At 44.3% G+C, this 27,248-nt stretch overlaps 1 protein-coding gene across 3 annotated transcripts; it reads right to left on the bottom strand.

Annotated features, from left to right (window-relative positions):
* Window positions 1-691: 691 nt before the first annotated feature.
* xpo7 (exportin 7) lies at window positions 692-25,118 on the bottom strand. Of its 3 annotated transcripts, none has more exons than XM_020636958.3 (28): window positions 25,019-25,118; window positions 16,985-17,131; window positions 16,634-16,727; window positions 16,339-16,505; window positions 16,163-16,228; window positions 15,976-16,080; window positions 15,469-15,634; window positions 14,735-14,808; window positions 14,517-14,636; window positions 14,261-14,407; window positions 13,470-13,642; window positions 13,037-13,251; window positions 12,601-12,706; window positions 11,680-11,815; window positions 9,901-9,974; window positions 9,707-9,787; window positions 9,063-9,126; window positions 8,859-8,967; window positions 8,440-8,546; window positions 8,191-8,279; window positions 7,986-8,093; window positions 7,236-7,318; window positions 6,868-7,082; window positions 4,925-5,063; window positions 4,685-4,842; window positions 3,566-3,664; window positions 3,331-3,458; window positions 692-3,069 (listed from the first exon to the last, which is right to left on the bottom strand). In XM_020636958.3, the coding sequence occupies exons 1-28, from the start codon at window positions 25,049-25,051 to the stop codon at window positions 2,976-2,978; spliced, it is 3,297 nt and encodes a 1,098-aa protein (XP_020492614.1). In that variant the 5' UTR covers window positions 25,052-25,118; the 3' UTR covers window positions 692-2,975. The 3 variants fall into 3 exon arrangements, with proteins under 3 accessions (XP_020492614.1, XP_020492615.1, XP_020492616.1); XM_020636959.3 differs by having other exon boundaries at window positions 13,052-13,251; XM_020636960.3 differs by having other exon boundaries at window positions 13,058-13,251.
* Between the last annotated feature and the right edge of the window lie 2,130 nt (window positions 25,119-27,248).

Genomic DNA, 27,248 nt, shown 5'->3' with positions numbered 1-27,248 from the left:
AGAGTTCATTACACTTTAAACATCCTGATCCAGGAGCTACATGTAACTCTTAACACCTAGTGTTTAAATCGGTACTGCAGTCTAAATTCAAAACGTAAGAGAGAGCTGTCTCCCCCCACCCTAATATGTGTCTCTAGTCTGTCTACAAACCCCCCAATGGTGAGAAAAGTCCATCCTCTCCGTCTTTTACCTGCTCCACTTTTCAGAAAATGTGTGCTCAAACAGGCCGTTTGTAGATTTTCCCTTCATGACATCACAAAGGGCAGTAACCCCTCCCCCAGGTGGGTGACACTACCACAGCTAGGTGTTCTGAGCAGGGCTGAAATTCAACAAAGCGGTCCGGTTCAGTTCAGTACACATTCATTGTTAAAAGTTGAGAATGGTACCAAAACAACCAATCTGGACAAGCTTACTATTTTGCTACTCTTCTGTTGGGGGGCCAAGTGTACTGATCTGACACTAAAGGGCGGAGCTTGAAACACTGTAGTCCATTAATTGGTCGATTGATTGATGGCTCTTCAGCGAGACGTCAGACTTATTTAAACTGTCTGAAAAGGAGGAAATTATGTGACCTTTAAAAAGTGATTTTAAAAAGTGTGCACTGTTCTTGTTCTTACACGATGTAATTCAAACATCTGGTTTCAGGTGCATTAAAGCGCCACACAGAGAGAGAGAGAGAGAAGCAGTGATGTAAAAATCAATGAGGTTTATTTGCAGTCACAATGCTTACACTATATGTAGCAGACATCCAAACAACTCAAACAGCTACTCACTCTATGGACCCAACACATTCACATCAGGACACAAACCAAAAACTGAGAAACTCCATCAACATCCGTGAGTGCTGACGTGTTAGAAATGAGCTAGTTGTCACAAACAGTTAGCAGCAACATCGTAGAGAGGAACACAAGTTGCTAAAGACTCCACCGGCTTCTCTTTGTACACTGTTCTGACTCCAGCAGAGGTCGCTACACCGCTCTACTTCTTCTGCAGATATTTTAGTCTCATCGTGATCCTTCAGCGGAGCTCCGATCGTCGTCAGAGTTTCTCCTGTGAGGCGGCACAGACCCTCAGCACCATGACACGCCACACACACACGCCACACACACGCCACACACGCCACACACGCGCACACACACGCACACACACGCACACACCAGGCAGCAGAGCCACTCCACACACACACACACACACACACACACACACACACACACACACACACACACGCAGACAACACACACACCAAACAGACTCCACTGCAGGACCTAAAAAAAAAGGAGGGGGAGGAGGGGGGGGGGGGGGCAGTCCCAAAAACCTGGTCCGAGGAATCGAGATTGTAAACAAAATGGTGAGACTGCAGCCAGCCTACCAGAGGGGGGAAAACCGAGTCGTGACCATCATGTTTACACATCGATCAGCGCGTGCGGGGGGGGGGGGGGGGGGGGAGACGACAAACACGCAAAGATGGGACGCGGCCGCCTCGTGTGTGAGGCGAGGGGAAAAGGCAGAGCAGAGCGGGACGATTTTAAAGGGACAGTCAGCTGATTTTTATTGACCTCATACCCGAGTCCAAGCTGACTCTGGGTCAGCCTGAGATGATCAGGAGCTGCATCTAAATCGAAAATATAAACACACGACTTGAGAATTTCCTGGTTTCTGTCATTTATCCGCTTTTTAGTGTCATTCTGTATGCAAGAGCGATTTCTGCTTTCAGAGGAATGTTTGAATAACGCTTAAAACAGGAAGGAGCTCTGAAGTCCAAAACCAAAACATAATCCTGCACCGGTGAGAGAGGGAGATCATGATACAAGATTCATTACTTTGTTTATGTTACATAATTATTATACGTGTGAGAAGTGTCTGAATGTGTTCAGTCCATGAGCAGCAGGTAAACAAGTTGTCTGTTCACCTGCAGCAGGTAAACAAGCTGTCTGTTTACCTGCTGTTTACCTGCAGCAGGTGAACAGCAGGTAAACAGCAGGTAAACAAGTTGTCTGTTCAGACGTTACAGCTTCTAAAAGGTGACAAATAGGAACCGGAAACAGAACTCACTCTCTTGCAGGGCTGTGGGCCGGAATCCGGGGGGAACTTATTTAGTATAAAATGGTTAAAAAAAAACAGCTGAGTTGTCCCTTTATTGTCTGTCCGGCCTGCTGCCTTCAGGGGGCGTGGTAATTTACAACACCTCATCCAGAGACTTTGAGTAAAAAAATGTACAACATGGATGCTCTGACTCTCTCGTCCTGTTAGTGTGTGTACCTCTCTGCAGCCTAAGTGCTCCTGTGGCCCCCCCCCCCCAACTCTCTCCCCCACCCTCACGTCACCCGTTTTCCCTCCCTCCCTCCTCTCTCGCTCCCCACGCAGACAAACAGTTGCACTAACTCACTACACTGTAAAAAGCTCAATCACACCATTTTTTGTTTATTTTTTTTTGTGTTTTTCCTCAACTCTTCTTTGTGTTTTTAAATTCGATCATTATAAACATTGTTCAAAATGTTACGAAAAGAAATGTACACTTGGTTTTTGTGTGTTTTTCTATACAAGGCAGGCAGAAGCGGATTACTACGATTACCGGCGTTCATCCCCTTCCTCGCCCTCGTTTGCCTCCGCAGCACTCTCTTCTTCCTCTGTGAGTGATTTAGAGTGCTTAAACATGCGACCCCCCCCCCCCCCTCCCTTCCCTCCCAATCACACGCCCAAACTCGGCCCTCCTGACCCCTCCTCTGCTGGGACGAGTCAGACCATCATCGCGTTAAAATAGATCTGTATATATTTATATATGTTTATATCAAAAAGGAGGGAGGGTACGTCGTGTTGGGGGGAGGGGCGGGAGATGATCCCCAGGCATCCTGGCCCAGGGAGGGAGGGGGGAGAGGGAGGCTGATGCAGAGAGGGGGGAGGGAGGGAGGCTGTGGGGGAGCGAGGTGGGGGGAGAGCTCTGTCTGTGGCTGGGTAAGACTCGTCTGTGTGGAATGTCAGCTCATCATGTCGTTGCTGTTGACGCCGTACGTCGAGTTCTTCATGCTGTCGTTGACCTCCCGCCTGAACACAGACAGGTTCTGAGTGAACCTGCGGGGGGGGAGAGGGAGGGAGCACACAGAGACGGACATACATGAGACGTTTCTTGAACCCACACTTCTGTATTACATATTTTATGTATTTCAGATTTTCACTCACGTTTTCAAACAGAAAGTGAAAATAGAAATAAACAGTTTTTAAAGATGATCTGATTCCACTTGTTCTCGAGCTAAATGATCCTACAGGTTAAGTTTCAGTATCGTATCAGACCTGAGCGTGATGGAGAAACATTATAACTGATGATGTGTTTACCTGTCTCGGTTTTTTGTTAGTAGATTTCTCTCGATTCCCTCCATCAGGTTCTCGAAACATAAGTGCATGGCTTGCTGCTTCTCTGGCGGCTGGCTGTTCACGATGCTGTTCCTCAGGTCAGCAAAATACTGCAGGACACACACACACACACACACACACACACACACACACATTAGCACAGTAAAACACACACACTGATGTTTGGGAGGAGGTTCAGGAGTGTATGTGTGTTTACCTTCTCGTTGAGCAGGATGAGGCCGAGCAGAGGTCGAGACATGGACCACTGATTCCTGCAGTCCTCGAAGATGATGATGTTCAACACCGTGGACAACATCTGCAGCAGAAATGGACGATCACATTTACTGGAGGTCACTGAATGCAACATGCATGTCCTTGAAGGCAACATAAGCCCATGTTTCTCTTCATGATGCATGTTCACAGATGTTACTCTTCATGGAAATTCACATTCCCTTGAATTTAACCTTGTTGTTCCCTTAAACATCTACCGAGTTGGTCCCTGAATGCATCGTCTAAAGAAGTGCTGACTCGTCTGCTCCGACACAGACCGCATAAAGCTGATCTGAAACCATTAACACCCACTGTTTTCTATTCTTTTAAAATAAAGTTTATTTTCATGACGGCATGGTGGACATTCTTAGAGAACTAATAATTTAATAAACCAAAACTGGAACTAATTTATCTGTGACTGAAAACAAGCTAATTTATTTATAATCCATTCATTATCTACACCTTTTTTCCTGTTTAGGGTTGCGCGGGTCTGGAGCCGATCCCAGCTGTCATTGGTCGAGAGGCGGGCTTACACCCTGGACTGTTCACCAGCCAATCACAGGGCTGACATGTAGAGACAGACAACCAGACACACTCACATTCACACCTACAGACAATTCAGAGTCAGCAGTTAACCTAACGAGCATGTCTTTGGACTGTGGGAGGAAGCCGGAGTACCCGGAGAGAACCCACACATGCACGAGGAGAACATGCAAACTCCACACAGAGAGGCTCCTGTCAGACGGGGATTCAAACCAGGAACCTCCTCGCTGTGAGGTAACAGCGCTAACCACCGTGCAGCGCCCTCCTCAGGAACATTTAGAGTCTAAACTTCTGGTATCGGCCTCTTTCATCCCTGGGTAGTCAGTCCCACTCTCTGAGGGAGGCATGAGAAGCGTGACCTTTACGAACTTTGCGTTGACGTCATTAAACGAGGTCGATGTTTTAAATGAATGCTCGTAAAAACACAAACGCGCGTCTCTCATCCTGACGATTGTCTGGTTCAGTGCATCATCGTGCAAACATGAACCCTGCAGATATTTATGGTGTTTTCTGGTTTTCTGACCTGCTGGATCATCTCGGGGTGCTGCTGCATGATGTGCAGGAAGCGATCGTCCGTTGCCATGGGCGTGGGTCGTTTCTTGGTGGAGCGTGAGAGCTGTTTGAAGAGGTACGTGACGATGTGGTCTAGACTGGAGCAGCAGCCCGTGCACACCATCGTATCTGAAACACACACACACACACGTTTTAATGTGCTGCTCTCTCTTCAGACACTCTGCTCTGACCTGGCGGGAGAGCGTTTTACCGAGCGCCGTGAGCCCCTCTGATATCGACGACAGGATGTACATGACGACGTGCGGCTCCAGACTGGCGATGAAGTTCATGTGGTCCTGAGTCAGAACCTCCAGCAGAGAGTAGAACGACTGGCTGAGCTTCGGATAGTCCTGCAGGGACGGGAAAGAGACGGGTCAGTGTTTCAGAGCTTCTACAGGTCGTTTATAGAGATTTAAAGAAACAGAATCAAAGAGAAGAACGCTTCAAAGGTCAGTGAACAACTTCATGAGGATGAGTGCAAAACATTCAGGCTTCACAGTTACACAGCAGAAAAACAACATGCATCCAGGAAATAAGGACTGATGGTTTATTTGTTTTTTTTAGCTTTTGAGTATTTCTTGCAGTTTTCCTTCACAGCAGGCCGAGTGTCTTTAGTCGAACACGGAGGGATATTTGAAGTCTTTGAGGATCTGTGCTTCGTCTACTTTCTGATGTTTCAATGATTCATAAATCAGGACGATAACGGGCGTGAAAATTAACTCGGAAAATGTACCGTAAAAGCGGTTAAGTGTCTGTCTGTGTTTGAGGGTCTCTCAGAGAGAAAAAAAGCTTTAAAAAGGTCCTGACACATCAAGCAGACGGCAGAGAACTAGAAGTGACGAAGGCCGCCTCATGTCTTGGTCAAAAAGTTGTACTTGAGCACACCGCAAAGACTACAGCCGATGGCTAACCACCTCGTACGTTCTGCTCATGTGAGGAAATAACTCTCCATGCCAGCAGGGGGCGGTAGTCCGTTGTTATGATACGAGAAGACCATTTTCACACCGCTGTCGCTCACCACTCGTATTATAGGTCTACTAATGGAGAATAATGTCTGATAAAAAGTTTAAAATGGCGGTGGCGTTGTCAGCTCTTGGTCTTTTAGTGGAAAAATAAAAGAAGAGGCGGAGGAGACAAATAATGAGAAACCGCATTAATGGTTGAAAGCATGGATACTACAGCAGCATGCTCAAGAGGCTTTCCTGAACCTGTGGCGAGAGCTGGAGATAAATGAAACCTCTGAACAACCAATCAGAGAGATTCCAGTGAAGCTGATATGTAGCAGCAGGGCGTCGACTGCTCACAGAGAGTCCAACTAGGGCCGACAGCCGACGATCTCCTTGGTGTGTCACGGCCTTAAAGTGTCGTCCTGTGTGATGATTTCCACTGCGTCCTAAATGATCCTAAAGAGTAAAATACTGACGCCGTAATTACCGCACTTGAAAATTCACTCCCTTTCTTTTTTGTATGGCAAGCTGTGCTGGCATATAGCAACACTGATGAGTCTGGCAGCGCCACTTGTTACCATCTTCTCTCCTTCATGAGGTCATCGTGGTACATTTAGAGTGAACTGCGGTATAGTGTTCGGTAAGTAAAGCTTGTCAAACGGCACTAAGTGAAAACAGACTAAAAGAGCGACACAGCTGCACAGAAACTGACCGCTGTAGACCTGGCTGAACACGATACGAATCCTCACGCAGGCAGACACGTTAAACCTTTTTTCTCTCCTCCATCAGACTCCGTCTTAAAAACCGGATTTGACGGTAAGAGGTCAAGCCCAAAACAATCCAGGAGTGGATGTAAAAGTGCTTTGTGTGTTGTCCTGCAGTAGTGAGGTGTGTGAAGCTAAAACAAAACACCATATTGGGGCGCAGTGGTTAGTGCGTGCGCCCCATGTACGGAGGCTGTAGTCCTCCAAGCGGGCGGCCCAGGTTCAAATCCCACCTGTGGCTCCTTTCCTGCATGTCATTCCCCACCCACTCTCTCTCTCTCTGAATTCCGACTCTATCCTCTGTCCTAACTCTACAATAAAGGCACAAAATGCCCAAAATTAAATCTTTAAAAAAACATGTGCGATCTGCGAGTCTGATGAAGCGTCGCCTCTGAACGCCTCTTAAAACCTCGACACTGTGAAAGAAGGCGTGCGGGACGTACGAGCAGGTCGCTGTGAGGGATGGACAGCAGCAGCTTGATGAAGGTCTGTAAGGCGTTATCCAGAGCGTCGTCGCCATACAGACGGAAGACCCCGAAGTTGACGTAGTTCCCGCTGAGCACGGCCTTCAGCATGGCGAAACACACGCTGACCCCCTTCAGCTTCACCCCGTACACCTGATCCTTCGGGACCTCGCCCAGTGTCAGGATGCGATTCCCTGCAGGAACGAAAGACACCGACCATCAGGACGTTTTCAGAGCTCAGATCAGAAGCTTACTCCTTTCACTCGATCTCTAAATCATCAGATCTGAAATACACAAATCATCAAACATGTGAGATAAACGTGACAGGAGGTTTAGAGTCTGAGCACCGTATGTCGTGATCATCTTGCTGGTTTCTCTGAACAGCAGGATGCCGTTTGGTGACGACACGTCGAACTGTAACCTTTGAGATCTGCAGAAGAAATCGAAACACACGGGTTAGTTTATCACACATGAATCATCTCAGAGATTCATGATGATCATATTCAACATTTGGGGCTTTCACCCTCATACTTTAAATTCATGAGTACATGATGAACGCAGATCTGCACCTTTTGTACATTTCGTGTTTTTCATTTTTTATATTTTTAAATTCTATTTTATATATTGTAATAGCTTCTTATACTGTATTATTTAAGTTGTTGCTAGTTCTGCTTTATTTCCTTGTTAATTGTTTAGCACCAATACACCAAGTCAAATTCCTTGTATGTGATAATGTACTTGGCAATAAACCCTGATTCTGAATCTGTTTCTGATCTGAGATGATGACACCACAGCGGGACAGACCATATTAAGGCCCAGTTTCCCCGTACCGGGCCAAAGTCTGATTGTCCCCCCTCCCCAGGACCGCGTGAGACCGCCCTTGGAGATGACTCTCATAGATTTGAAATATGCAGAAATAAAAGGTGGATGTAGCTGCAGAGTGTTTCAGACTGGAGAGTTAATGTTGGCGGTTATCTTCATCTCGCTCTGATCTCCTGCAGAAACGTCTGACTCTGATACTCAAACATCTTTAAGACGTTTTCTCCTGAAAGCTAAAGTAAACCCTCATCATCATCATTGCTCTCTGGAAGGTTTACCTGTTGTGAACCAGCTCAGCCATCAGTTTGAGGACAGGAGTGGTGCATGCTGGGTCGTGGTACCACAGCTCGATGGCTCTCTGCAGAATGGGCATGTAGGCGGGATACCTGCACGGCTGCGTTCAGGAAAAATGATATCTGACCGCTTGTGACACATAATCAGGTTAACACGAGTGTATTCATAATGACGCTGTGTTAAGGATACATCCAGTCAAAGAGCATCATGAAGCTCGTCTTGGCGTTGAAGGCGAACGCGATCCCTCGAAGATCTCTGACCAGACCCACCAAAGTCCTCTACGAAGAAACAACATAAGAAGAAAACTGTGAGAAGGAAGCGTCACGGCTCACACTGCAGAGACAGTCAGGCTCATAAATCCTCCAGATGTAAGAGAAAACATTTCAGGTGTGTGTGTGTGTGTGTGTGTGTGTGTGTGTGTGTGTGTGTGTTGATCACCTTCGCCTCCTGCTCGTTGAAGGTGTTTGTACTCAGCATCTGAGCCACAGCTTCAAAGGCGGCCGTCAGAGGAAGCATGAACTGTTCAAACTGGTCCTCGTCCTCGCCTAAACACAAACACACAAACAACAGCATCAACACACACACCTTCTCTGATTCGTTTACACACATGAACAACAAAAACTGCTGCAGCACACAAACGGGACAACCAAGACTCAGAACATAACAGAAATCATCTCAAAGAGAGACTAACTCTGACCCCTAGTGTTCAAAATGGGTACTGCAGTCCATATTCAAAACATAGTCGAGCGCTGTCTCCCCCCGCCCCCCTCCTCTCTAGAGTCTTCATTTTGTGTCTTTTGAAAATCTGCTCCTTGTGCACCTACAGTTTGAAAATAAACCAGCATGTGTGTAGTTACCCAGATCGACCATCAGTAGGCGCCCCAGTGCAGTGTAGAAGGTGGTCCGACACCTCATGTCGCTCAGGTTGGACTGGTTGTTCACTCCCAGGAAGGAGAAGTGCTCGCTCTGCACACACACACAAACAGAGGATGTTTTTATTAAAGTTATACATTAAACATGTGTCTGTATGTTTGATAACGTGTGTGTGTGTGTGTACTCACTGTGTGATTATTTAACATGAACTGCACGGCACTGAGCTTCACCAGCTTCCTCACGCTGCTGTACGTGAACGAATAGAGTCAAGGAGAAAACGTGCAGAGTCAACGCACGACAACACGATTACTGTCAGAGCTGCACGCTGAGTTATACGACGCTATAATGAGAATATGTGTCTTTCTATCAAAGCTACGTGTAGTGGAACAGAATCTCAATGTGAACTAAAGAGTGGAGGAGAACATACTGGAGAACAGGAAACATAATGCAGCAGCAGGTTCATTAGAGCACGGAGATGGTAAAGGTGGCGTGCAGACAGTCTATGGTCGTGCAGCGATCACAGGGAATAAACGTCACCACCCCCTCCCACTCACTCCAGGTGAATTCTCCTGATTATATCCTGCTGTGTTCTCACATCAGCTCACTCTGACTTTCTGCAGAATAAATACGAGGAGGCTGGAGGAGAAACTCCGGGTGATGAGTCTGTAAATATCAGCAGTGTTTCAGGAGTTTTGTGCAGGTGTGAAAGCAGCTATGTCCCTTTGAGGAATTCACTGCGTCAGTGGACTACATTTACCATCAACGCTGACATTAAACATGGAGAGAAAGTCCCTTAATGCAGAGTATAAGCAGACGCTGTGATAAAGGATATCCTAATGAGAGGTCGTTCAGTAGTTGGAGTGTCTTGGAGGTGATTGGTTCACACTGGCCCCAGTACTTCAAGTTTGTGATGCTGGAACACAGAAAAGAAGAGCGTTCCTCAATTACCTATAATGTATGTTTATTCTTATAAAGACAAACTTTAGTTTAGAGTGTAAAAATATATTAAGGATTTATGTTACTCACATTTTCCCTATAAAGACACTGAGCACCATCGTCTCGTCGTTCAAGCCCAGAACTTCTGATAGTCGTCTGTAAAGCTGCAAATAACACACACACACACACACACACACACAGTTTATCATTAATGTGAACACCGCTGTACACACACGTAGCACATAACTTGTATTATTAGGGGACTATGACCTCTAGGGACGCTGGTTTGTCCACTCATCACATAAGTTGTCTGTCAGATTTCTTTGGAGTGTTTTCAGCTTTTTGCAGTGAATCTGTGCACCATCAGCTGTTTTTTAAGACCTGATGGAGGCGCTGCAGAGGAGCTGGACAAAGTAGCGTGGGGCCCAGCAGCACAGAGACAGATGGAGCATGAGGAGATGTGAGGGGCCTCACTGTGAGGCTTAAACTGACTGGGACAGTGGGGCCCGTCGCTCGTAAAAACAGCTCCTCTGATGCTGCATCGTGTACAAACGATTTCTACAGAGTACATTTACTGACAGCTGTTTTTTTTTTTTTTCAACTTGACGTCCCCAAAACCTGAAACTTGTAGCCCTGAAACATTTCAGATCTGCTTCACATTTCCTCTGTGTTTCATCAACGAGCAGGTAACACCTACTCTGCTGTTTTTAAAAATGTCTCTGGTGTCCCCCATGTTCGGGGGATTCAGGTTTGTATACCGGCCGTGTGAACAGCGGTTTTTTATGTTGCACCTCAGTCAGCGCGTTTAAGTGTGTTTACTCTCTCTTTATGTCGCCCCTCTAGCTCGCCATGGTGATTAACTAGGCTTTGGATAAAAGAGTTTGGGACACATACTTGGGCGGCCCGTCTGAGTAGCGTCTACGCGTGATATTTCTGAAAGAAGATATTTCTCAAATATTCTGGCTTCAGAAATGATTAAAAATACATTACCGAGTTAAGAGATGCTAATATTAAAGCTGATCCGTGCCAAAACCATCAAATTTTGACGTACAATTATACAAATAAAAATGGTTTATTACACATTTTATAGTTTACAATTTGTGGATTATTGCAGCTCAAGAATATTACTAACCATAATCTGATTTGTAAAAACCAAAGCAACCCTAACACTTCTCAAAAACATAGATAAACTGCAAATGTAAACCCAGAATGCCCTGGAGGGATTACACCTCTTATGCAGCAGAGGTAGAAGATGTGAGGATGGATATGTTTCACCTCAAAGTGAGCTAGAGCACCCTGAGACACCTGGAGGAATTAATCTGTATCTTCTCCTGAGCGGTAGATAATATTTAAGTTCAGAGGAAACAAATGCAGAACGTGAAAGCACAGACACACTTCTAACCCTGATCCTACGTATTCTGGCACTAGGGGAGGGTGTCACTATCTGCTTATGATGATAATTCTGTGAGGACCCTCTGAAAGGTTGGGGTTGGCGGAGGCACTAACACCAGATCGGAAGCACAGACTACAATCTCTACATCCAACCACTTATCTGGGACGTTCACATTTTGCAGTTTCTGGCCCGAACAAAGAGAACACACACTCGGTCAGTCAGCAGGAAGCGATGCACTACACACACGTCTCACTAACACAACAGTAAAACACAAACTGAGACTGCGTGTCTCTGCAGAAAGAGCTGCATCAGCACCAGCACGCTCAGGACAAAAGACCTGCTCATTCCCCCCAATAAGCCATCCCCCCCTGCTAACAGCAGACAGTGCAAGGTTACAGAGGGGAGGGGTTGTGTAGCCAGGCTAGGGTTAATGTCTCACAGAGACAGACAGCTACACGATTAGAAGTACTGTTTACCTTTGATGATTTCTGCACCTGGTCGCCGATGTAGATCTTTCTGAATTGTTCAAAGAAGCTGAGCATGGCCAGCTCCAGCCGCTCGTTTCCAGCCTGAGCGAGCCGAGAGTCGGTCAGATTCATCAGCTGGAGCACTCTGAGAACAACACAAAAAAGGACATGGATTCAATTATAACATACCACTGTAAATACATCCATTCCTCTCTTGAATATGTAGACCTGTCAGTCTTTTTTCCTTAGTGTAGTTCTCGACATGTTTCGGTAATTAATTCAACAGTTTTAGGGATCTAGACATCACACTGAAACCAATCGGAGTCCCACAGGGAAGCGTTCTGGGTCCTCTACATTTTTGTGTGTAAATTTAGGTTCTAAAAGAAGATATCTGCACATACAAATATTTGCAATGCATTAAGGTTAGAAAAAAAAAGCTGAACATTGCATCACAGATCCAGCAATACAATTTAACTTACTTTCTTAGCCCATCGGTGTCCATAAAAATGGTTTATTGCAGTTTGTGCATGTTTTTATCAAGAAGATGAATGTGTATACGACTAAAACATGCTCCTGCTCCAAAAATGTTTTGCAGTCATCGGCAAAGAATGACAACAGGATACTGTGACATGTTTAAGCATTACCCGTTTTTTTTTTTAAAGCTTTTTTTGTGTCTTTAATTTAGAGATGGATAGAGGTGGTTAGAGTCGGAAATCAGGGAGAGAGAGTAGGGAATGACATATATGGGGTGTGCGCACTAAACAATGCGCCACCAGCCCCCCCACGGGTTTCTGACAGCAGACCACTACATGCACAGGTGTGGCATCAACTAAGTCAATTTCCTAAGTCAAGATAACTAAAACTCTCCGAACATAAAGTGTAAAAAGGTTGAAATACTTTTCCAAAGGTGACGCTTTACTGAACTCTTACCGACAGACTAACTCTCCGTCCATGGCGTCCTGCTCGTCTGTACTCGCAAACGACACCCGTCCTCCGATGACTGCCCCGATTATGTACACCAACCATGTCAACCGACCTGCACAGGGAGGAGAAACATCAAGGACACATTTATTTTTTTTGTTTATCAAGATTTATTTTAAATATTTTACTGATAGGACAGTGGATAGAGCAGGCAATCAGAAGAGAGAAAGAGTGGAGAATGACATGCAGGAAAGGAGTGGCAGGTCGGACTTGAACCTGGGCCGCCAGCTTGGAGGACTATAGCCACTGTACATGGGGCTGGACCTAACCGCTAGGCCCCTCAGCGCCCCAATCAGTGACACATTTAAACATGCTAACACACATCAGAAAATTGAAACAGTCAAACTTCATTGAGACATATTAAATAAAAAAAAACAAGACTTCCTGTATAGCTCTTTACCCGTACCCTCCTGCACAGTGATGTCGGCAGCGCTCGAGTTTGTGGACTGCAGCAGCTCTTGGTACGTCTGAGCTGCCTGGTCGAACAGTTGGACCAGCAGAGCACACGTCTTCTCATACTCACACCTCCCGATGGTGGATAACTGGTCCAACTGTTGCTGAACAAGGCCGGCGTCATCCAGAGGGTCTTCCAAACCATCTCTGTAGAAATAACACATTCAGATTCAGTTTAGAGGGTTTCAAAGGTCTGCAATCCGTTTCCATCCTCATTAAACCTGCGTCAAATACATCCATGTTTACTAACAGCCAGTCTTTGTCGATGCATTGCTATGTTTATTGCCAAGGAGTTGTAAAAGCCTTGTCTGGGTCTACAAAAATTCAGGAATTTGAAGCAGTCCTGAGCACAAAAAGATCTGTACCTGAGGATGACGTGGACCGACTCGAGTCGGGATGTGATGTAGGCCTTGGTGACCTCAGGTGTGTACGTCTCCAGCAGGTGAGGCTCTGTAGCTTTGACGTAGGGGACCGACGCTGCCAGGCGCTGCCACAGACTCAGCAGGTAGTGAACACTGTTGGGGGCAAACTCCCAGTGCTGACACACACAGGAGGAGGAGGAGGAGACAGAAATAAATAAATAACAGTTCACTTTAATCCTTGAACCCTGCGAAGACTACTTGTAGAGTCCTGTAGAGTTTAACTACAAACACTAGCTGGCAGTCTGATTTCTATTCTTGTTGTATCCCCAGTTTTCAGTTCCCCCACATTCTCTGCTTGTTGCTGTGAAACCATGGCGACTGAAACTAAGCGCACTACATTGGAGATGGAACCGATAAATATTGAGCAGCAGTTGATTAAAGCCTGCTGGTTTGTGTGTTATCTCCCACTATCAAAAGGTCCAATCACAGGGCTCTCTGTAATGGTTCCGTCACAATAGTTACTATTGTTTACGTAGGTACAAGGCTAAGTGAATCTTTGTGAATGCTAGATTTGACCCAGAAGTATAAATCAGGCTTCACAGTGAATTACAGATGTTCAGTCTGCTAAGCTCCTCCCTCCTCTGCAGCTCCACCCTCTCTTCCAAATATGGCCACAACTTACTCCAAAACAAACATAGTAACTGTCAAAACGCCTTCAAAGAAAGTCCAAGAACCATACATAATGTTCTGTTCAGCCTTCATTTGAACTCTGGATCAAAATGTCGCTCTCTCACCTGGAGACTGGTGACGGTGAAGTTTGCAATGAGTCGAATAACTTCTGGGTAGTTTTCTACTTTGACCAGCTCCCCCAGCTGGTAGTTACTCTTCAGCCTCGCCAGCAGACGACAGAACTCATGGTAGTTATTCGGATCCGGCAAACACTGAAAAACAAACATTTGACAATGTCAATAAACCTGCTGGTGACACAGAGCAGGAAGTGTATGTTAATATGTGTGTGTGTGTGTGTGTGTGTATGTGTGTGTTACAGACCTGTGGGTTTGCCAGTATCCTCTTCACTCCATCCACTAAGTGTGATAGGAACTTGGCTCGCTCTGCGTTGTTGAAGAGAGACCGCCTGACCGAGGCTATCTGGACTAAACATGACAACACCTGCACACACGCACAGAGAACACAACATTGGTGTGAAACAGGATGCTGCACATGTTTCTCTGGATATATTTGACTAATGTGAAGGTTATGTCACTCACCAAAGGGGACAGGGACGGAGGGATGGAATGATATAAATTGAAAAAAAGCTGCAGGGTGGAGGAATCAAGAAACGCTGAGAGGGAGAAACAAACAAGAAAAGGTTTTCAGAACAAGTTCAACAACTCCCACAATGATACTAAAATGGACATTAAACAGGGATCATAACTCTTATTAAAGGAGCAGTATGTAACTCTGACACCTAGTGTTTAAAATATTTACTGCACTAAAAATTCTAGAGCTGTCTCCCCCTGCCCCCTCCTCTCTAGAGTCCATGCTCACTCAGGTTACCATGTGGTGGACACTGAAGCTTCAGTGTTTATCCAGCTCTGCATCGGTCTGTAAACCTTTCTGTGTTCTAACCTCTCTCCATTTTTCAAAAGCATCTCCAATATTGATCCTAGTTTGAGCACGTTTCTGCTCGTGGAGCTTATTAGAAACATGCAGAGGCTTTTTAGGTCGAGTACAATCACTTCTATCTGAACCACTTCTCTTGCCCGCTTCCATCGCTGCAACACCTGTTGACCTGATAACTGCTCTCATATCTGGCAAACCGAGGGGCGTCCAAAACCGCGAGTACAAAGATGAATGATATGCACTCACTCTGAATTTGAAGCCTGCTATAGTTTATGTTTAACATTGTTTACACAAACCGCTCAGACTATTTCAGCCTCTGACTTCAGCTGAAACTCCCCCATAACAGTTCACATTAAAGACACATATCCTGAGCAGCTACCTGATCTCCATGATGTGGGGATCTGTACGGTGCAGAGGTCGTCCGACGACTCGTCTGTGGAAGTTCCTATAAAGTCGTAGTTCAGACAGTTGTAGCTCAGTTTGAGCAGCTGCATGAGCAGACCATGCTGAGACTCATCGTTCAGGTTCAGGTTCTTCCCCGACGCCTGAAAAACAAAAAAAAAGAAACAACACTGAGATTCAGTCTTCAGCTGTCAGGAGGTAAAACGTCTCTGTGAACAGGAACAAGGAGTTGATTAAACTTCCTGCTCGAGCTCTGACGAAGTTTTAAAGACCAATAAATTCATATTCTGTTGTTTATTTAACTCCATCATAAAGCGATTGTATCCGCTGATTTTAACAGCAGGTCACACTTTGTAAACACTCCAGCTGTTAAAACGTCTGCAGAGGGAAATCAAGTGGAAGCAGATCGGATGCAGTGACAGGCGGAGGTGTCAGATGTTCCTCATATGAAGAAATATAAAGAGAGTCCTTAATGCCGGCGTACCTGTTTGAGGAGGTTACAGGAAAGCGTGAAAATGTCAAAGAGCGACGAGTCTCTGAATGATGAAGCTATCTTCCTGTGTTTGGTCAGAGGATGCGTCGTGTCCGCCTGAAGAGGAAACACACAAAAGTGTTAAAACGTTTATAAACACACGACTAACAGAGAGAGAGAAGAGAGCGAATTAAAGCACCTGATTGATCTCATTGGTCAGCTGGGACAGGATGGTGACGCCGATGATGCAGTGCTCAACGCTGTCCTGAAAACACACACACACAGATAATGTTACACACACACGCACACGCACGCACACACACGCACACACACGCACACGCACACACACACTGCACGATTCAAACACACACTGACCTGCAGGAAGCGCGTCACGTCTACGATGACGTTCCTGAAGACGTAGTCGTCTTTCTGACAGTCGAACCAGCCGAGCTTCGTGATCCGCGCGTACAGCTGGATCAAGGCCTGCGTCACAAACGCTGCTAACTTCGGCCGCGTGGCCAGATAATTCAGAACATAGTTCCCTGTGCAGTAAAAAAAAAAAAAAAAAAGAATAAATGCAACTTCATCAGAGCAACTTCTCAAACGTATTCTCTGGGTTACATCGAAAACACAAAGGTCATTTTCTCTCCTCAAACTGAAGGTTACTCACGGATGTCGATGCGCTGTTCGAGTGGAAGAGGGTTGCTGGTTCGAGAAACCAGTTTAGATAAACATGTCGCTGCGAGCAGCTGAGAATATGATGACTGTGACGAGAGGGAAACAAAGACAGTTAGTGATCATTTCATTCTTTAATGACAAACATCTGAAAGCAACAGAATCGAACATCAGAAGAGAAAACTTCTGATATGTTTTATGACACCTCCGCTTACAGGACTTACAGCAGGCTATTCAATTTCAGGCGGCACGTTGTATTTTAAGTAAAATGTATTTTTACTTAATTTCTCCTTAAAGTTAAATAACCGTGCTGAAGGTCCATGGGGGTGTATGTCTCAGTACTCACGCTGCCTCTCTCCAGCAGTAGCTGACACTTGCTGAGACAGTCGGGGCTGTTGGTGAACTCCACCAGGGCTTTCTCTGCCTGGTGTCGGACGGCGGTGTCGGTGGTCTCGTACAGCTGCTTACACAGGATCTCCAGCTGGGCAAGGCCCTGGTGAACACACAGAGGTGAGACATCGAGGGCTGACACAATATGGTCACGTCCAGAAACATGAAACGATCACACAGGTTTGTCTGTTGCTATGCAACGGCAATGACACATCAGAGTGCGGGTAGTTGAGGACTCGATCTGTTAACTTTTCTTCTAAACTTTCCTCCATTGTTGTAGCGGCTCTCTCTGATGATGTCAAATCAGGTATCATCACCACACAACTCCACACTGCTCCTAGTGGTTATAGGCATGTTGCATCTCGTGGACGCTTAGCGTGAATTTCTAAGGAAGTGCACAACCAATGCTCCAAACCGCCGCAGGATACACAAGGCTGATGTCCTGCACTCGCCACTTGACAATCTAGAGAGTGATGATGCTTGTTGTAATCCATATAGCGCCCTCTGAAACTCAAATTCTTTTTGGCTGGTGAATAAATCGAGTATTATCGGTGCATTTCTGCGATAAAATTAGCCGATGCGGCTAGTCACTGGATAAGCTGATATCAGCGATATTATCGACTGGCTGATTAATCGGTTGGGCATTAATATTTTATTTATTTAGACATTTGACTTGACATTAATTTCCAAAGCAAACATAATAAAAAGGAGTCCATATTCATCTGACCGATCATCGTCATTGAGGAAAAGGTAGAACATTGAGGATGAACCCATCGCGTTATCGAATCAAATCGTTGGCAGGATAACCATAAACCGAACCGAATCGTGAGACCTGTGAAGAAGCACAGCCTGAGCCATACTTTTCTAATTTATCTTGGTTATATTCAAGGTCGGCGTGATTGAAAATCTAACCGTGAGTTTCTGAAAAGGAGCAGCAGTTTATTTAAAAAAGCAAACAGCTTTTTTAATCATGCTTTTAATAGAGCCACTATGTGTGTGTTTCTGCTGTTGTTTTTGTGTCTAGCTGTATGCGCACTGATGCTCTTTTACACAAATGAAGTTCTTAACGGATAAATAAAGTTATTTGAATTTTTAAGAGGGAGAGCAGAAGGTCCGGTGTGCTCCATCTTTAGGCTATCCAGAGTCCGGACAACGGGTACAGATCTCCTGGTTTGTTTATGTTAATTTACAGCAGGATGAAGATACAGCCTGGTAACCAACGCCGCGAGCTGCAGGCCTTTTTGAAATATAAAGAATTCATCCACACAAACGATACCAAAACACAAACTGTGAACGCCTGCAAAAACCCTGAGCCGTCAAGAACTTTCCGTGACGGCGATTATTTTCCAACATAGACCGCTAACGGGCCCGTTTCCCTGCAGGCCGACTCTTGTTTCTGGTTTGTCAGCTGACGGTTGGCTGACTGCTACACGCGTGAGGAGCTTCTTATGAAGGAGGAGGAGAGGTGAATCCACGGCATGCAAACATCACGCCGTGTCCCCGGTTTATAGAAGTGATATCAGAAAACCTCGAGGAAAACAGTCGGGACGAGGCAAAGTAATCGTCTAGGGGGGGCAACAGAATGGAGTACTTCTCAAACTAAATAATAAAAGAGCATCACTAAATTAATCAACAATCACACGTTCATCACGTCCTCATTGGCACTACATTCTTCTCACGATGACCTTTTTTTTTTTTTACACAAACTAAGAACCTGGCACTCAGTCGTCAATATGAACGTTTGGAGCCGCCGACCGTGAGACTTTTACCCCCTCAAACATTTTAAGATATCAAGTTTCTGAGGCAGGCGGGAGAAGTGCTGAGTCATGCACAGTCACGCTGAGATGCCAGGCTCTGATAGTCCAAAATGGAGGAGCAGGTTAGAGAAGATCAGAGGCGGAGGAGGCTGAGGGGGGTCTGGCTTAAGGTTTGGGATGATGTGTGTGTGTGTGTGTGGGGGGGTCTTCTCTGTAGAGCAGCGTGAGCAGCAGTGTTTCTGCAGCAGGTATGACACGCTGTTACATCATTATTATCTGTTTGCTGCGACTCTCTGCTGGCCTCAGATAAGAGCACACGAGACATCTGCTGCTAGACGCCGACCAAAACTTTGGAGCCGACCAGAAAGTTATAAAACATCAAGTGAAGAGTGGCGAGATGACAGGACAAGCTGTTTGAAAATACTGTTAGAAAACTTCTGTATAGACGGGAACACTTTAAGTTTGATATCTGCCTTCTTCACAGTTTTTAAACCTCCTTAAATACGTGCAACTCAGACCTGTCTGACATTTGTTCCATGTGGATTTGACTGAGGACTCATCGAGATATAGTGTACCGCCACTCAGGTCCACGTCGCCCAGCCCAAGTTTACAAAATAAGATTCTCTCATTCCTTTTTTATTGACTTCATCACAAATTCTTATACTCAGACAACAATGGAACAGCTACTTATGGTGCTGCACTAATATTTAGATTTTCAAAATACTAATTACGTTAAAAACTAGGGCCCGACCGATATCGGATTTTTGGGGCCGATACCGATATTAGGAAGAGATCAAATCTGATGATACATCGGCCGATACCCATCTTTGATTTTTGTTGGATCTGTACAGATAGATATAAACACATTTTTTGTGTGAATCTCTCAGGTATCAAACACTTGTGTGAAAAGATTTATAACGAAGACAAGCTGGTCTCTCGACTGGAAAGTATCTGAGCATGAACGTACATCACCGCTCGACAGTCTGGAGAGTGATGATGCTTATTGTAATCAACACAGAGCCCTCTGCTGGTGAAAGAGAACTGCTAGTGTAATACAATGAAACTCAAATGAAATGCTATTTGACCAGTGAATTTAGTGAAATCGGCGCTAAAATGAGCCTTTAACGATAGTCCTTGGTGATCTAATATCGGCCGATGTTATCAGCTTGACGATTAATCGGTCGGGCTCTAACAGAAGGAAAAACCTTCAGCCCGTCCACAGGTCGAGGTCGGTGCTCTGAGAGAACGACACAAGACTCCTTCACACAGACAGAATCCAGAGAAAGTAACGGCGCACGTGAATCACTCAGCGTCTGTTTGACTCTGAGGAAGCCGCAGTGCGTCCAAATGTCAGTCCTTTGCACCTAAATACATTTACTGTAAGCAGTGTTTCCCCTATCATTATATTAGGAGGGCGGCCCAACCCCCCCCAATGGACCCCCCGCCCCCCTTGAAGGTCAAGTTAATTTAAAAAAGCTTTTTGTGCCTTTATTGTAGAAATGGGATAGTGGATAGAGTCGGAAATAAGGGAAAGAAGTCATTTAAGGAAATCCTTTTCCGATAGAACAGGACAGCTGTCATTAAAAGTTACGCATGAACACCAAGATTCCTTCAAGTGTTTGTGTCGCCGTCCGTCAGCCCGCACCTCCCCACCCCCCCAAAGCTGCAAACCTAGGGGAAACACTGGTAAGTTTTCTAGTTTTAAGGATTCTGCCTGTGTGACGGAGTCCTTCACTCCGTGCACTGTGTATGTTTGTTATCGTGATCGTTTAACAAACAAACTCTAATATTTATTGTATTAATAATGAGATCAGCAGATTCATCCAGCAGTAAATAATAAATTGTTATCTGCAGCTCTAAACTCGACTGATTGTTTTTGTCTTCTCTGATGCGCTGCAACAATAAAAACGTCCTAAGACTAAAATAAACTGTAAGACCATCATGACCTTTTTCAAGAATATTTTTAACAATCAGATCACGATCGTCTCCGTGGAGCTCATGTGATAAAGTGATGTAAAAGCAGCCGGCTTTGGAACTCATCCAGAGAAGCGCCGTGTCAATGTCAGAGCTGCTGCAGCTCCTGCAGGCCGCAGCGCTCAGTGCGGCTGCTCTGTCAGTGTTAGCATGCAGGCTGAAGATGCTCATCAACAACACTTCAGTCGGGGGTCTAATAATGCTCATCGTGATGATGCACACTGCCTGATTTGAGTCGCTATGGCAGTTGAATAATGCCACCAAACAGCACATACACCATTACTGGAACAACAACATGGTGCACGAGGTGAGCTTCAAAACAAACACAGGGAGGTGTTCTTCAGGAGGTCGAAGAAGAAGAAGATACACTTTATTGATACTGCGAGGGTAGATTCCATTTTTACTCTGTCATTGAACATGCTACACACACACAGGCTGAAACACACGCACATGCACAAACAGGATTGTGTGGACATGCACTGATAGAGAGATGTCAGAGTTAGAGGTGGGGGGGGGGGAAACAAATCGATGTAATATATATAATATAATGTAAACAAGACTCTTCCCTTCTCAGATTTTAAATAGATTCATAACTTCCCAAAAAAATTTTTTTTGTTTTTGGCAAATCAGTCACTCCCTGCTAAGTGCTAATGCTAGCTCTTTAACTCAGCAGAATGCAAAATGGAACAGCAAGGAATTCAGCCAGTCTCAAAGATGACTGGAGTAGATCCTGAAGTATGTACTCATTAAAAAAATAGACTTTGAATCCAGAATCGTTTTGAATCAAAAATAGCTCGAACCCCGTTTGATGCCTTGCTAAAGAGCCCCTCTGCAGAGCTCAGGAAGCGGTCTTGCACCTCTCCAGCAACCAGACCAATTTCCAGATTTTGTCCGCACCGACGACCCTATGGTACCCTACAGACTGAGCTGCTGCCGAAGAACATGTCATTCTACAATCAAAGAAAACCTCCAAAATGTTCCTTTAATGGATCGCTGTTAAACTGTTTCTCTCTCCGTCATCGGTGATTATAACTCTGTGGAGACATTCGTGTGTTTGATAAAAACTCTGAAAGGGTTCCTGTTGCAGAGCGGTTTGTGGGTTTCAAATTGATATCACATCAGGACCATTTACATCACATGACGTCACCGCAAAGGAAAATAAATTAAGAAATTATTTCAACAACCTTCCAATTCCAGTTTTTAGAAACTTTCATATGAATTAAGTTTTTTAGATTTAAACCTTTTTTAATTTTCGATAATATCACAAAGTATTATTTTGAATTTCCCTCGGGATCAATAAAGTATCTATCTATCTAAAGTATCCACAGCTCTCATGGTCTCAAATACACCAACAACGTTTCGGTACCAACAAGCCCTCACCATGACAGACACAACATCTTTAGCGTTGCCGTGGAAACACCGGATGTTACGTCAAAGACGAGCTGCTACTGAAAGCTGCCGTACTGTTGCCGTTTGTGCTGCTGTGATAAAAACATCATGTAGATTATACTCGGATACATTAGCTCGTTGGTAAAGATATTCTCTTTCTCAGGCCGGTTTCACCCGGTCGTCATGACTACGCTCAACATGGAGGTCGTTTTCATCGGGGGAGGGGGTGAAGTAGCAGAGAGAATCACTCCTTTTTTTCTTTTGACATCCTGTGCGTTTAATGTGAGCAGTCATCCTCTCCTCATTATTTATTATTTATGATGTACTCAGGGATGGATGATGTGGAGCAAAAATCGAATTCATATATTTTTTAGCTGAATGGCGATACGAGATAAAATGTCTCGATATTCTTTCTGTGATCAGTTAGGCGGGTCGGTTCGACGTCAAATCCACACGGACCAAATGTCACACAGGTACTTTCATTACTGCACAACATCGACATGTTCATGAAAAATGACGTCAAAATATATCGCTACAACTTAAAACCTGGACACATCGCGCAGCCCGAGTTTAACTGTTGATGCACACATCAGTACATATTCATATTCTGTACGCTGCTTTAAGCTCTGTGTCCACCAAGAGGTTTTTTTTCGATTGTTTTGAATGAGTAGAGAGCGTTCGCAGCAGAAAGTAGCCGCCTGGAGAAAAGGCGCAGCGCCCAGCGTCCCTTTTTCCCCCCCAGCGCACTCCGACCGCTCAACCTGCAAACTGGAAAGATTAAATTTCTTGCGTCTCTTGCATTATAGATTATTGTAATTCTTCAGTCATCTCTTCATCGCTGCACACTACAGTGACGGCTTCTCTCCCTCGGCCGTCCTGTCAACTTCACGGTCCAGTTTAAGATTCTATTACTTGATTTTAAAAAGTTACATGGGCCAGCGCCGTCTTATTGGTCTGAGCTGTTGCACTAACATGCTCCAGTCTGAGCGCTGTGGTCAACACACCAGATGCTCTGAGACGTCCCAAGATGCAGACTGGAAGGTCGAGGTACGGTTTGCGGTGGCTGCTCCAGTTTGTGGAACAATTTGATGTTGATATTGATTATTATTATTATTGTTTGTTTGTTATTGTTCTTTTTTATTCAGATTCATCCTTTACCGTTTAAAAAGAAAGAAAGCTGCACAGCACTTTGGTGAACTTAGGTTGTTTAAATGTGCTAAATAAATAAACTTTGACTTGCACAATTGGATTTTGATTTCAAACATCTTTGTTTCCAATGTTTTTGTTGATTTCTATTGTTTATAAATGATTTTATGTTTTTTTCCCCCCAATGTCCTTGTAATCTCGATGCTTTTAAAAATTAGGGAAACCTTGATGTCTTTTCGAGAATACATAAAGGATTGAAATAATATGACATATTGTTGTATTTTATTACACATATTATTTAATTTTTTTTTGGGCATTTTTCTTCCTTATATCTTAATTTTTCTATCGAATATCTGTTTGCTTATAATCTGTGAAGGAGCACAGTTTCCCCCCTGGTGATTAATTAAGTATTTCTGATCTTAGAAACCTTTTTTCGGAGCTAATTATCTCTTGGCATACAATGATGCCCTGTTAGCTAAACCGCACAAAGCTACAAAACACCACAAGCTAGCAGTACAACAATAACAAGGTGCATGAAGTTAGCTTTAAATCACAAACAGCTCGAGTATTTTAGGACCCCGTGGAGGACAAAGAGGGTTCACTGGTTGACATGTTAGTAACATGATGAAATATTGCATTTACACTTCAAACACTGTAGCATGTCCTCTGCGAGCATCCCAAACATGTGTCCCGTCCTGACCACGGTGCAGCTAGCTTATAGCAGGTGTTTCGCTCTGACGAGTGACCGTGTTATCTGGAGACTCTAGGCCGAACGCGTCTGTTGTTGTCGTAGTTACAACAGGTGTAATGTCGAATTATACTCATCACATAATGTATTTAATGAAACAATACACAAAATAGGCATTCGCGGGGACACAGTAGCTGTTGGAACTACGACAACAACAGAAGTCACCAGTTAGCACGGTCACACGCTACATCGATACACCGGTTACTAGCTAAACAAAACGGCACTGCTTAGTTACGCACATGAACAACACAGGTGTGAATCCTTCTGCAGCCTCAGTGTGATGTCTATTTATCCAGCCTGATGAGCGCACTCACGGACATGTACCCGGTGTACCGGGGACACGGTCATGTTTTCAAACGTGCTCGGGCGGGAGAAGTTGACGTCTGGGCTGCAGCTAACGTTAGCATTGGTGGCTAGCTTCATCATAACAACGCCTGCAATATTTATTTATGTTCTTTTAGCACATGGCACAAAAGAACAAGTGTAAGTTTTAATCCTACTGTATGTAGTGTCTTTACTAGGAGTCTCACTGGCGCCAAACTAAAGGTTGACCACTTCGTGTTAGCCTGACAGCTAGCTCTCCACGGTCTGTGTTTTATTGTTTACTTCGGGGTGATTCGCCGTTAAAAGACAACATTTCCCCGGTGGTACACTGCGATCGACTGGCACAAACGCCGGGGATAATACGGGCTGTAACCCCGAGTATCTCTGGCGTTTGTTTTTGTTTGGAGCCAGGTATCACCCTCGGAGCTAACCCGAGCTAACTGAGCGAGCAGTGACAGCAGGCCACAAGTCAACACAGGCGGCCCGGACACATCCTTTCTTTTACCACCGACAGCCACGCACGGCCGCCTCCCGCACGCAGCGGCCGTGCACTGCCTCTGTGCGGGAAACACAGCACCTGAATCCACGTTCAGACCCATTCTCAGGCTCCGGGATAAACTGTCGGTTACAAAAACATGAAACCTCTGCTTACCTGCACATGATCCGCCATTTTTCTCCATTTCATGCACCTCTCACTCCCCCGCTTATGGGTATGGACAGCGACAACAGCGCCCCTGCTGGCCGGCCGTCAGAGCTGTAAACACTCATTGGTTTCAGCTCGACAACAACACAATATTAAATCTAATATTACACAAGATTTTCTTCTTCTCTACTTTAATGGCAATAGTTGCATGAAAGATGCATACAGCCACTACACAAGATATTTTTGTACGGAGCCCCTAAGGGGACATCAAAGAGTTTCTGGAGCACCAGAAACTATCTTGTGCTCACAAGAAAGATTAACGTCTGCATGAGAATATGAACATGCAACATCTTCTCACGAGAACCAGGAGAGTATCTTGTGCACACACAATAGGCTACCTTCTTGTGCTAATGGGATGGTTTCTGATGCGCACAAGATGCTTCTGGTGCTGAGGAGAAACCTGCCAATGTCCCCTTAGGGACTCCGTACCCACCAGGTACTTTCTGGTGCTCACAAGAAGGTATTGCATGTGCATATTCTCATGAGCACCAGAAACTTATTTTTTACATTTCTTTCCTCACATGTCCTCTTCAGGGCGTCATATTTTTGGAGATCATTACAAAATTAGATTTTGCAGCCACCACAGTTAAAGTATAATATGTGTTGTAATCTCACCTTGTGATTTCAAAAGATTGTATTATTATTACTCGTGATCTTTGGTTTAAAGGTATTTACAAAGATGTATATTTTATATTATTAGAAAAACATAGAACAGTCTTTGTGATATTTCCTCTCCCCTTTAAAGCAAAAGAAAAAAAGCAATCAACAAAATATCTCCAAGAAACTCTTCCACTAAATGTTTTATTATCATCCTGTCCCAAATGACTTTGTTCCACTAAACAAAATCGTTTTATATTAAAGATATTTCAACAACTAATCAGAGTATAATTTGTTATTATTTTGCTCATATTATTAAAACGTAATATTTAGTGATATCGTGAATCAATGTTTGAGCGAAACAAAACACAAATAGGATCTATAATAAATTATTTGAACACATATCAAATATATATATATCAGATATTTATCACACTCCAGGCTCAGGTTGGCTCAAATTCCATATTATGGAAGTTGGTCTGCAAGGTGGAGAGGTGCCCTTGTGCAAGGCACCACACCCCCAACTTCTCTGATGCGTTCCCTGCGTAGCATCCCCACTCTGACATCTCTCCACTAATTCATGTCTGCAGGTCCTGTTTGTGCAAGTGTGTGTGTGTGTGTGTGTGAGAAGCATGTCTCTCAATAACAGAGTGTAAAACTGAATTTCCCTCAGTAATTAATAAAAATATAAAAGTATGTATTTTACTTCTTAGTTGTTCATGTTCTAACTAAATTTGACAGATTTTTCATCCTTTGATTAAGAATCATAATTCAAATAAATACATAAAAAAAAACAGAAACTTTTTGTCTCTTCTGCTTGATTACATCCTGTTTTCCATTTTTTCCATGGTGTAGCGTTTCTCCCCGACACAAGGGGGCGACATGTTATTTCCCAGCAGCAGCAGCGGCGTGTGTTTCTTGTTCCGGAAGTGGAGAAAAAGCGAAAGCCATTCAAACAGTGTATTTGAAAATGAACACAAAGCGAATTTAGAGATGTTCGTTTGTTTCATTTAAAACAAGTTTTAGTTTCTTTATTAGTTCAGGGCTGTGAAAAATATCTTAGATTTAAATACTGAAGTAACGCGAGATGTTCGTTGGTTTTTGGAGAAACTGGTAACGGGCGGTTATTCGTGGTGCGTTCAATGACCCTCGGACAATCTGTTGCTATGACACATGTACACTGACACGGAGTTCCTTTCAGAAAAAAACAACCTTTAATCTTTAAAATTAATAAGTGTGGGAGTACATTTAAGGATTAAATATTAATTTCTGTTTTAATTTTTTCGTTTTTCAGTTTAATTAAACATAATCAGACAAAACGGACGTTAGACAGGAGGAAAAAATCAGAATATTCATGAACAGAATCAAATTTGAGATGTTTGTTAAATTAAAGAGAACTCAAGATAAACATTTTGTTCATTTCGCGTCTTAATATCATGATTTCACGACAGCAGTTAGAGTAATTGTGTTAAAGTTTGATTGCAGTTCCTCACTGTGGCCACTGGAGGGCAGAAAACACCAGTTTATCTAGGCAGAATAAAGGCAACTTTATTGATTAATTTATCACACCTCAGCAACAAGA

The sequence above is a fragment of the Labrus bergylta genome, chromosome 17 (assembly GCF_963930695.1).
Source record: "Labrus bergylta chromosome 17, fLabBer1.1, whole genome shotgun sequence".
Taxonomy (NCBI): domain Eukaryota; kingdom Metazoa; phylum Chordata; class Actinopteri; order Labriformes; family Labridae; genus Labrus; species Labrus bergylta.
The sequence above is the reverse complement of the archived record's forward strand: the minus strand, read 5'-3'. Positions and strand labels throughout refer to the sequence as shown.

What these genes read in the sequence shown, in the direction of transcription:
- xpo7 (XM_020636958.3), bottom strand. Translation starts at nt 25,051, where the DNA reads ATGAAATGGAGAAAAATGGCGGATCATGTGCAG. An exon ending in TGACCAATGAGATCAATCAG is followed by an intron (nt 16,081 to 16,162) that starts GTGCTTTAATTC and finishes TTTCCTCTTCAG; the next exon opens with GCGGACACGACGCATCCTCT. An exon ending in CTAACAAAAAACCGAGACAG is followed by an intron (nt 3,070 to 3,330) that starts GTAAACACATCA and finishes CCCCCCCCGCAG; the next exon opens with GTTCACTCAGAACCTGTCTG.